Genomic DNA, 12514 nt, shown 5'->3' with positions numbered 1-12514 from the left:
CGTTTAACGTCCGTTTTCCATGCTAGCATGGGTTGGACGGTTTGACTGGGGTCTGGGAAGCCAGGAGGCTGCACCAGGCTCCAGTCTGATCTGGCAGTGTTTCTACACCTGGATGCCCTTCCTAACACCAACCACTCCGTGAGTGTAGTGGGTGCTTTTTATGTGCCACCGTCACAGGTGCCAGGGGAGGCTGGCAGCGGCCACGATCAGTTGGTGCTTTTTACCTGCCACTGGCACGGAAGCCAGTCAAGGTGGCACTGGCATCGGCCACGTTTGGATGTTGCATTTTACGTGCCACCGGCACAGGTATCACAACTACAATTTCCATTTGATATTATTTTGATGCTGATATTTTGAGTTTGATATTTATTTCCTCTGTTGAAATACACTGCCTTTGTTTCATTAAGGTTCAAAATAATTAATTAAGCTGGTGTCTAGAACAAATTAACATAAGATTTTAATAGGAAATTTCAATTGAGATCAAAACACAACAGGAGGTTTGTGTCATAAAACTGGAGGCAATTTAGTTGGCATTAAAAGAGTTAACCTATCACCTGGTACAAAATCACCATCAGGCCCTTAGGTGACTTTAGCCGAGTCCACTGTGTTGTAAACATTTAGGTTAGCTTTCTGATCAGCAGGGAAACTTAATTCCACAGGCCTTGAAACAGGTTATGGGGGCTGCTTGTGTTCTTTTGATTAAGTCGGTGAAGTATGTAAATAAAATCTAGAAATATAATACCCAGGGAAACCAGGGTGTGTAAAGCTCCCAGCAATTTCAACATTGGTTTGTTGTAGTTGATTTAAAACAATGGATCAGCTCACTGTGAACATAACACAGACTGAACTGCAATCTAAATCAAAAATAAGCAAGGCTCTATTTGTTGTTCCCTCTTCCCTGCACAACTCATTTTATTAGACGAAGGAATATTTAATCTATTGAAGTATTTAATGAGTGAAAACATAGGAGCAATCTTACTTTAAATGTCTTTTGCATCTTTTATTGGCTCTTTTCTGTCATTGGGCAGTGACCATGCTGGGGCACCACCTTGAGGGGTTTAGCCAAACAAATTGACTCCAGTATTTATGTTTTAATTCTGCTACTTATTCTGTCCCTCTTTTGTCAGGCCACTGAGTTACATGGATGTAAACAAACTAATACTGGTTGTCAAGTGCTGGTGGACCAAAACACACACATACATGTGTATGTGTGGAGGTACAACTTAATGGTTAAGGTGTTGCACACATGACTATAAGATAGTGGTTTTCGATGTTATTATTATTATTGTTATAGTTCAGGTCACTGCTTGGAATTGACCTTAGAATCTTGGGGTTAGTAGCCCGTGCTCTTAACCACTACACCATATGCCCGTGGGCATATATCCATCGAATGTAAATGATGCAAGTGGTGTACATGGTTCATCTCTTAAATATATAACCCAAATTATGGTAATATTTGTTTTTCATTCTTTCACTTGTTTTAGTCATTGTACTGCAGCCATGCTGGAGCACTAACTTGACCCTAGCACTTATCTTGTTTGAAGTCATATTATATCAGTGTTTTTTGCTGAACTGCTAAATCATGGGGATGTAAACAAACGTATACTGATTGCCAAGTTGTGGTGGTGGTGGAGTCTGGAATGGCTATGCACATACACAAATACACATAAACACACTTATATATAGACATATACACATTCACAAAGCATTCATTGGACTGTGACTATAATAAGATACTTGCTCAAGGTGTTGTGTAGTGGGAGTGAACCAGAAACATGGCTACGAAGTGAACTTCTTATGCCTGTGCTTTAAGTTTTATATATATGTAAAAATACAGGCTACATATATTGTTTTACACAGGGAAAATGGAATTTAAAAATTTGTCTCACGTTTCCACCCTAACCAAGTAAGTCAATCTCCTTTAATTGCAGTTTGGCTACCACCAGATATTATGCATGAAAAGACAGGCAAATCTCTTTCAAATCACACCTACCATCCAAAAAAAGTGGAAGGTATGTGAATGTAGTTTACACTACTAACTATTATCATAACAATTTGAAAGCCATTGTGTTGCTATTTTTTTATGCGTGGGACTGCATTTCTATAGCCTTTTTGCTTTTTATGTAGCTGAAATTGTTTTGTGCATAACATCTAGCTTACCAATTATATAACATGTTGAATAGAATTAGGTCATGAACCAGATAGTCAAATAACCGAAACATAAGTTTAAATGTTGTTTAGTAATCATCATCATCATCATTTAACGTCTGTTTTTCTATGCTGGTATGGGTTGGACAATTTGATAGGAGCTGGCAAAGCTGAAAGCCATACCAGGCTCTTTTGTTTGTTTTGGCATGGTTTCTACAGCTGGATGCCCTTCCTAAGACCAACCACTTTACAAAGTGTATTGGGTGCTTTTTACATGGCACCAGCATCGACAGGGTCTCCAAGTACCTTGCAAGACAAAAAAGCCAAAAAAGAGTCCTCAGAGTAGTATTGGTTACAACTTGTTTCCTCCATGTTATCTTCTTTCTTTTAGCATTCATTGTTTTCATAATATGTAGATGTGAGTGTGTGTGTATACACATGAGCATGTGTGTGTATGTGTAACTTGGCTAATTATTTATCAGTTTACTATGTGATGAGGTGAGAAAACAATGGAGATATTTTTCCCTCCTTACACACTTGATGCTAACACTAAGCAATTAATTGTAATCCAATATAGTCTCTCTATTGTATTATTCCTTATTGTATTACTTCAGGTACTTAAGCACTACAAATAAACTTATTCTAATGTGACTTTGTATCTTTTGAGAGATTAAAGGTAATGAGGGATAGAGATAGGGGTTTTGCTGTACATACATGGATATCCCAGTTGAAAAGAAAAGGAAAGTGAAGGCAGTAAACTGGCAGAATCGTTAGCACGCTGGGCAAAATACTTAGCGGTAATTCGTCTGCCGTTATGTTCTGAGTTCAAATTCCGCCAAGGTCAACTTTGCCTTTCATCCTTTTGGGGTCGATTAAATAAGTACCAGTTACACACTGGGGTCGATGTAATCGACTTAATCCCTTTGTCTGTCCTTTTTTCTCCCCTCTATGTTTAGCTCCTTGTGGGCAATAAAGAAATAAGAAAAAGGAAAGTGAAGTAGAAAGTGAGATAAGATAAGGAGAGCAATAGTGAGAGAGATAATCGTGAAGATTAGTTAGGACATGCCCACGGGGACATCAGGGGTGGTGAGAATAGGTGAGGTGAAATAGAGGCTTGGACTTGGTGAATGGGCAAGCTAAAAGTGATTGTAGCAATCGATGAAGAGAAATATAAGAGAGGTTTCAGTAAATATGGGAAAGCATTGAGGGTGACAGCAGATAAGGGAGGTGTTAATGATGGAGAACACCTGACCTGCAGAAGTTTGGAAAAATGGATAATGCTGATGTTTATGATGATGAATCAAACAAATGTGTAAAAATGATACCCGTGCCGGTGGTATATAAAAAGCACCATCCAAATGTGGCTGATGCCAACACCGCTTGACTGGCATCCGTGTTGGTAACACGTAAAAAGCACCAACCGATCATGGCCATTTGCCAGCCTCATCTGGCCCCTGTGCCGGTGGCACGTAAAAAGCACCCACTACACTCATGGAGTGGTTGGCATTAGGAAGGGCATCCAGCTGTAGAAACACTGCCAGATCAGACTGGAGCCTGGCGCAGCCTCCTGGCTTCTCAGACCCAAGTCGAACCATCCAACCCATGCTAGCATGGAAAACGGATGTTAAACGATGATGATGATGATGATGTAGCTAAGTTTTATGTGGTTGGATATTTCTGTTGGGGAAGAAGATGAGATATGATAGTGATATAGGAGAAAAACAAGCAAAAACTTACTGGTCACTCCATGCGCCATTCCATTCACTTTCACCCCATGGGTTACGGATTCTCACCATTGGTATCTTGCCTTTCTTTCTTGGAGTTTCAATTTCAACCTTTGGTTCAAGAAACATAGATTTAGTAATATAATACAATAAAAGATTTTCAATTAAAAAACATTGGAAATCTAATGGAAAATATAACTTAATTCAATGTAATTATTATCTACTTGCAATAGCACAACAAACACATATATATATATATAAATTTTTACAATGAATAACTTTAATCATTAAGAGATAAGAAGCAAGATTAAAGCAATTTTTAATATTTTCTTCTGGTTTTTTCTAAATTTAATCCACTTTCTTGTTATTTAAATACAAACTTATAAAATTAAATTTTCCAAATTTTATGTCTATATATAAAAGAAAGATATTTTTTTTTAAATCCAAAAATTACTATAAAATTTATTCCTTTTCTTCTTACTCTGCTTTCTTGTGCTCAGTTTATTAAGTATATGGAGAAGGAGAAAACAAACAAAAGATTTGAAATAGTTTTTCAAAAGAAAAGCATATGTGCATGTGTATGTGAGGTCACTGAGAAAGTTATACAATTTGAAATGTTAGAAGCAAATATTTTATATATATTTATATACATATACTACCCTCCCACCAAAAGTCAAAAAATACATGGGTAAAGGAAGAAAGAACCTGTATAGATGTGGAACATGCATAAAAGTTCTTAGAAATTGTAGGTTAGTAAAATAATTTTGGGAAGAAATAGGAAAATATTTTAAAAGAAATTTAACATTTTGGTAGAAATGTCTGAAAGATTTCAGTGAAAAAGAAATGGTATTTAGACACAGCAAATATCGATATAAAATTACCATGAAAGAACAGTAACATAATAACATGTATGTGTACATATTTATTTATACATTAAATGAATAGACATTACGAATATATTGTCAATACATGATCTTATGATAGACAGAAAACAATGAGGAAAAGAATATTAAATGCTGAAAAATGAAATAAGTAGACATTAGTTTGAAGAAGGAAAGAAGATGAAAGAAATAACTGGAAAAGAGCAGTGGGGATGCTATCTTGAAGTAATGAAGAAAGCAGATTGCTTCACTATTTTCTTAGCACAAGATAAAATACAAGGTCTGATGAAACTTATGCTCCATGTTAGCAATAAATAGTCCGTAGAGGAGTTAACCTCCCCATGACCCAAGTGACAACATTATTTCCTTTCCTTTCTCCGATCACTTTTTCTCATTCACTCCCCTCCTTTATTTCTCTCTTTTATCTTCTGATGAAGGACTAACCTCCAAAACGTCAAGATTCTTTCCCTTCTTTTTAAGCATTAAATTAATGCATTTGTTACAACCTGTTTCCTCCATGTTGTCTTCATTCTTTTAGTATTCATTGTTTTCATAATGTGTAGCTGTGAGTGTGTGTGTGTGTGTGTATATATATATATATATACACATGAGCATGTGTGTGTATGTGTAACTTGACTAATTATTTATCAGTTTACTTTGATGATGTGAGAAAACAATGGAGATGTTTTTCCCTCCTTACACACTTGATGCTAACACTAAGCAATTAATTATAATCTGCTATAGTCTCGTTATTGTATTATTCCCTATTGTATTACTTCAGGTACTTAAGCTCTGCAAATAAACTTATTCTAATGTTACCCCTTGATGAGTAGTACATAGACTGAGCTAAGAAATTTCCCCACTAAACCAAGAATTATTTTTAGTAGAACATCTAGCACACATAGCTTGCGTATTTAGCTTAAAATATGGTGCTACACTTCACTACCTCTCTAGATGAATAGATATCTAGACACAAGTTTAACAATACAGCTGGGGCACAATCTAAGGGCAACTGCTTTGTAGTCATCATCATCATCATCAACATTTAACATCCGTTTTCCATGCTGGCATAAGTTGGCTGGCTTGACAGCAACTGGCAAGGCCAGGGGCCATGCCAGGTCCCACAGGTCCAAAGGCGGTGAACTGGCAGAAACGTTAGCACGCCGGGCGAAATGCTTAGCGGTATTTCATCTACCATTACATTCTGAGTTCAAATTCCGCCGAGGTTGACTTTGCCTTTCATCCTTTCGGGGTCGATTAAATAAGTACCAGTTACACACTGGGGTCGATATAATTGACTTAATCTGTTTGTCTGTCCTTGTTTGTCCTCTCTGTGTTTAGCCCCTTGTGGGTAGTAAAGAATTAGATCCCACAGTGTGTTTTGGCTTGATTTCTACCACTGAGTGCCCTTCCTAATGCCAACCACTTTACAGAGTGTACTAGTATTATTGGTAACATGGTTGCCAAGAATGCAACGGATAGGAGGTTCAAGCTCTGACAGAAAATGTCTGCCTTTAAAGTGCCAACAAGGGAACCTCTACGTGCTTTCTAGACCTTCAAGAAATAGCAACCAAATTTCCTCAAGTCATGCCTTATAGTCTTAAAATAAAAAAAAAAGACTCACATTGGATAATATCAACTTGGATATAGAATTAGACAGGAGGATCATGGCTGAAGTTCCATTAATAATGGATCTGTTTAATCTGGGCTAATCCAGGATTAAACAAGATAAACAATGGTAGTAGTTGCTGTATAATGGCACAATATCAGAGGCATTCCAAAGAGTCATTATCGAGACCACTATGTGCCGTTGCCAGGTGTGAATAATTAATTCTAACGAGAACTGTGAAATAAAGCTAAGTTAAGTGTTAAACATTTATAGTTGCCATTTCTGTTAATGATTTGAATTAAATGTGTAATTAATAGTAATTAATAACTAATAACAAGAAAGCTATTAACATTGAAGTGAATAGTCATTGCATCACTAAACATATATACAGGAATCAGAAGTCTCTACATGGCTCAACCTGCTAGAAATAGCTGCTAAATCACCAGCAAAAGCCATCCTGCTGTCTCCAAAATAGGATACATTGGTTAATGTAGTGTGGAGTACACTGTGGCTGAAAAATATAAGGCTAATCATGGATGGAGTGCATTTGATCATGGATCTGCTGAACTAGAATTGACCTGGTGTGAAATATTGATCACACACACTGTCATTTATATATTCATATTCCTTCAAAAGGAAGACCAAGGAAAGTGTGAGCAGAGGTGGGAAAAGTTGATTTCAGGATGTTGAACCTCATGAAAGACATGACAAAGGAATAATACAATAAACAGCTAGACACTATGTTGGAAAGGACTCATCTAACTCATGCAAGCTTGGAAAAGAGGACGTAAAACTGATGATGATGAAGAATTGTTAAATTCAGACTTTCAGTCTATTACAACATTGATGCTTTCACCAAGACGTCATCTGACAACTGAGAAATTTGGTGAACACAGATTTTACGTCAATCAAAATGATTTTCTTCAAATCAAAATGGATTTATTGATCTTGTTAGTCAATTCTTCAGATGGTAGTTTCTATTGCATCATATGCACCCCTACATCAATTTGTAAGTTGGATTATCAGACATTGCTTTTATCTAAACAATGGAGCTACCACGCCACTTAGAAAGTGTATTCTGAGAAACTCATACTATTAATGTAATCCTTGGGCCAGAGTTAAAGGGACACTGTGATGTAACAAGTTTGAGCCCCTTTGAATCACAGGTATAGTCCTTCCAATGGGCTTCAGCACAATTTCCATCTACTCAATTTTAGTCAAAAAAATTTGGTGCCATCTTGACAGTTGGTCAAGGTGCTCCATAGTAGAATTAAACCTGGTGATAAGGCGGTGAGCTGGCAGAATTGTTAGCACGCCAGGCGAAATGCTTGATGGTATTTCATCTGCCGCTACGTTCTGAGTTCAAATTCCGCCGAGGTCGACTTTGCCTTTCATCCTTTTGGGGGTCGATAAATTAAGTACCAGTTATGTACTGGGGGTCGATGTAATCGACTTAATCCGTTTGTCTGTCCTTGTTTGTCCCCTCTATCTTTAGCCCCTTGTGGGCAATAAAGAAATAAGAATTGAACCTAGTACCTGGTGACTGTGAAGTGAATGTCTAAACAACGTGACAATATGTCCCTACAGGTGTAAGTGCGTGTGAGCAAGTTGGTGTGCACGTATTCATGCATACAAAGGGTACACTGGGAGTACCAAAATTCACGAAGTACAAAAATGCAGTTGGCGCAACAGCTGAAGCCAGCAGAGTAAGCCTACAGATTGCAATATGCAAGCAGGCTTGGTGATTTTTGACCCAGCCTACACTCAGTGCAGCATATACATTTAGCCATTATTTAAACATAATAATTTATCCATTATTCAAACATAAACTGAAATATTCCTATTTGTGAAAATAGTTGCAAATGTTGTATATTTCCTGAAATTCTTTAATTTTATTGTTTACACTTTATTAAATATGGTAGCTCGAAGAATATGCGAGCAAATTATAGCATTGAAAATGGCTGCTATAAAGAATTAAGTGCTGTGATGAAGGCAGAGAGTGGCCATTTTGAATTGTAAATATGTGTAAAATATTGTTAATAAACATAACAATCACCCAGTAAAATTCCATTAATTAAAACCCAAGACATTTAATTTTATGATAAAACGAAGAATGGGTAAATATATATGGCACACCCACAGGATGTAATAAATACATACATATATATGTATATATAAAATGTATGTGTATATATATATATATACGTACTCACTACTGCATTGCACTAAGGGTTGGAAGGCCAAAGGCATGTTTATGCTGCTTGAAATTATATATGCATCTAAAAAATGGAGCAAAGCTTGGCAAATGTTACTTGTTTCAGCACTTACAAGCCCCATAGCTATGGTGTGGGTATACACATGCATATACACACATGTATGTATGTATGTATGTATGTATGTATGTATGTATATACATGTATATGTATATACATATGTATATACATATACATGTATATGTGTGTGTGTATGTGCATGTGTGTGCGTATGTGCATGTGTGTGTATTTTATATATATATACACATTAGAGAAATAGGGTAAAGAATTATTAATTTAATTGCCAGTGGAGTCATATTTTGTAGTTAAAAGAATTAGCTGTCTTTGGCTGCTATTTCTAAATTTTTGGTATGTGGTGAAGCAACTTGTTGCTAAACCCTAAATTTTATATATATATATATATATATATACACATACATACACATGTACATGTGTGTGTGTATATGTGCATGTGTGTGAGTGTATATATATATATATATATAGATATAATTTGTATGTTCTTATGTAATTTTATGAACATTAACATAAAACCACTCATATGTAAAAGAACGGTTTAATGACTTTGCTTAGAATGAAGAATGCTAGCAGAACCTGACACGTCATCTCCATCTCTGCTCCACATAACAACCTTCCCGTGTTCACACTTCTTGAGCTGGCAAAATGACAGACATTTCGTGCAATATCTTTTCTAATATAACCATAACCATCTTGATTTACTTGTGAATAAATTACTCAGCGAAATTACTTTGAAGCCCCACGTTAGTGTTATCAGTATTAATATTAACATCTAATGATATTAATCAAGTTCTAATACTGTCTTTCCATTATTTGCATAATTATTTCTAGTTAGCTTTTTAATGCTTACTATGTTAAATATGTCAACCTCTAACCGACACTCTCTTATTACTAACCTCATGTCTTAGTAAGATTGGTGTAAAGCTAGAGAGGGTGGCAAGGGTTAGTGTACAGTCAATGGAACTTGCGTTGTTTTGTTTTAGATTCTTGGGTGCAATACTTTCATATGCAGCCTGGTTTTGTGTTCAAGAGAGAGATATGGCTGGCATAATATTCCATTTGCCTTCTCATGTTTGTCAAGCTGCACACACACACACACACACACTATCCATCTTTCTGTCCATATATAATAAACAAATTTGCACAAATAGGCGTAGGAGTGGCTGTGTGTTAAGTAGCTTGCTTATGAACCACATGGTTCTGGGTTCAGTCCCACTGTGTGGCACCTTGGGCAAGTGTCTTCTTCTACAATAGCCTCGGGCCGACCAAAGCCTTGTAAGTGGATTTGGTAGACGAAAACTGGAAGAAGCCCATCGTATATATATATATATATATGTATGTGTGTGTATATGTTTGTGTGTCTGTGTTTGCCCCCCCCCCCCAAAAAAAAACATCGCTTGACAACCTATGCTGGTGTGTTTACATCCCTGTAACTTAGCAGTTCGGCAAAAGAAGCCGATAGAATAAGTACTAGGCTTCAAAAGAATAAGTCCTGGGGTCGATTTACTCGACTGAAGGAGGTGCTCCAGCATGGCTGCAGTCAAATGACTGAAACAAGTAAAAGAGTAAAGAGTATATGTAAGCATGTATACATATCTGTATGTGTGTGCATGTGTGTACATACACACACACAGAAATGGAAAATCTTCACTGATCAAAACTAAATCAAAACCAAATTATTATTATATTTTTCCATAACCAAACTGAATTTTCAGTTGAAGATTATTAATAGCTCAAACCTAGAATTTAATCAAATGCATTTTCATTTACTACATTCATATAGAGGAAACAAGATTTACCAGCATTATAATTCACCCTATAAACATTTATATATTTGAATTTCGACTTCCCTGGTACCCATGCATCATGTATGATGCACAAACCCAATTTCTTTCAACCCTCAGAGTAACTTGGTACTTTACAAACGCCAAGTTTTATATTACTCATAACGTATAAGACAACGGCTACTGAAAAGTCTATAACGAGCATGAACGTTTAATGACAAACTTATGAAAATGCTTTGGACAGGGAGAGGGTTAAACCCTTTTTTTTGTCTTTCTTCATTATCTTTTGTTTCTGTCTCTGTTACCTTACAAGCCTGGGTTGGATGATAAAGTCGTTTCACTATAAGATCTTATTCCTAATATTAATAATTTGACTGTGGATTAGAAAAGGTGTCTAGCTTTATCAGGCAAGTTGAGTGATGGATTTGTGTCTAATTATTTCTTCATGCTTATACAAGAAAGTAAATATTGACTTAATAAATGCCATGAAATAGTCTCTCCAAACTTGTAATGGATCAATAAAGACTTGAAACTGTTCATCATTTAACGTCCGCTTTCCATGCTAGCATGGGTTGGACGGTTCAACTGGGGTCTGGGAAGCCCGGAGGCTGCACCAGGCCAGTCAGATCTGGCAGTGTTTCTACAGCTGGATGCCCTTCCTAACGCCAACCACTCCGAGAGTGTAGTGGGTGATTTTATGTGCCACCGACACAGGTGCCAGACGAGGCTGGGACTTTAAAAAGTGAAAAAATATAAAAAAAAGAGCAAAAAAAAATAGAGTATGAAGGTCATGATGTTTGTGTTTTTCCCTAAAGTTATTAGTATTATGAGGGAATTGGCACAAAGATTGAAACCAGGAGAGACAGGGATCACAAATGTGGTTTGCCACAAAAACTTACCACAGTCCTATTGCTTTATTCATAATTTCCCCTTCTGACAGTCACTTGCTATACAGACACACAGCCTCATACATGTATGCAAAATTTAAGCTTTAGTTGGTCTCATATTTCTTCTATTAGTTTTTTGAAGCCCATATTTATTCCTCCTCCTCCTTATTATCATTCATTTATACACATCCCATCCTAATTTATGCACGTCTAATTTGTCATTAGTTTTTGTAAAACTGTGAGTGTTTTCTGTGAGGAGAAAGTTGCCAGCCCAATATCTAAACTCTGTCTCTTGAGAGAGGATGTCATATCAACAAAATGATTGGTTTGAACTCACCACAAGACAATAATAAAACACTTGTGTCTTTTATAGTTTTACCATTACCTAAACTGTAAAGTAACAGCGAAACTGTTACACCACCATGTGGTGCATATTTACAGTAGATGGACAGAGCTCTTGACTGTTAAGTGCCTTGGTAATGGACATAACTATGAACAATGGTACTCTATAAATTTGTGGTCCAAAAATCTTTCATATCTTGCAGTACTGGCTTGATTGTATTCAAACCTGTACAAAGAACTTATTGCTTACAGTAGAGAATGGTACCCCTTGATTTTCTGCATATAATGTGAGGAATGGTAACACACAATTTCACTGAGAAGGAAGAAGGAAGTTGGACATGAAAACCAAGAAAATAACCATTTACAGTTTGGTAAATACAAGAACACATATAGAAAAAAAAAAAAAACAATGTGTCTTAGTTCTTGAGTAACACAGTGCTGCACAGCAATAGTAGAAATTGGATAAAAATTGTGGGGGTGGAGACGAGAGGGGTGGGAAACAGCTGCAGTGAAATAGGGACAGATATTTTCATAGTTAGTCTGAAAAAGGGTTTTGGTGGAAGTAGTGGGGAAGACAGACATAAGTCATGACAAACTTCACAGGATTTTCAAAAGACTTCGGCAAATTTACCTTCATCTCAAGCTAGGAAGGAAGAAAATGAGATTAAAAATTGATATTATCAAAAGGAGAATCAATAAGAATTTTTTTTTTCTTATTAACAATCATAGTTAAAAATTACTTTTTAGAATTATTAAAATTATGTATTATCATGAAATTATTAACATTAAGTATCAGAGTAATTAATAAAGGCTACCATTAACATCAATTACTATTAAAGTAGTAAAAGAGA

General features: G+C 36.2%; 1 protein-coding gene across 8 annotated transcripts in view; it reads right to left on the bottom strand.

Annotated features, from left to right (window-relative positions):
• LOC115217089 (calpain-9) overlaps positions 1–12514 on the bottom strand; it is a 164296-nt gene that overhangs the window by 62642 nt on the left and 89140 nt on the right. For all 8 annotated transcript variants that reach the window (XM_036507117.1, XM_036507118.1, XM_029786683.2 and 5 more), the window contains one exon: positions 3886–3983. In XM_036507117.1, the coding sequence (XP_036363010.1) occupies positions 3886–3983 (98 nt within the window). The remainder of the gene's footprint in view (positions 1–3885; positions 3984–12514) is intronic.

This window comes from Octopus sinensis, linkage group LG11 (assembly GCF_006345805.1).
Source record: "Octopus sinensis linkage group LG11, ASM634580v1, whole genome shotgun sequence".
Taxonomy (NCBI): domain Eukaryota; kingdom Metazoa; phylum Mollusca; class Cephalopoda; order Octopoda; family Octopodidae; genus Octopus; species Octopus sinensis.
Note: the sequence above shows the minus strand (reverse complement) of the source record. Positions and strands in the feature narration are given on the sequence as shown.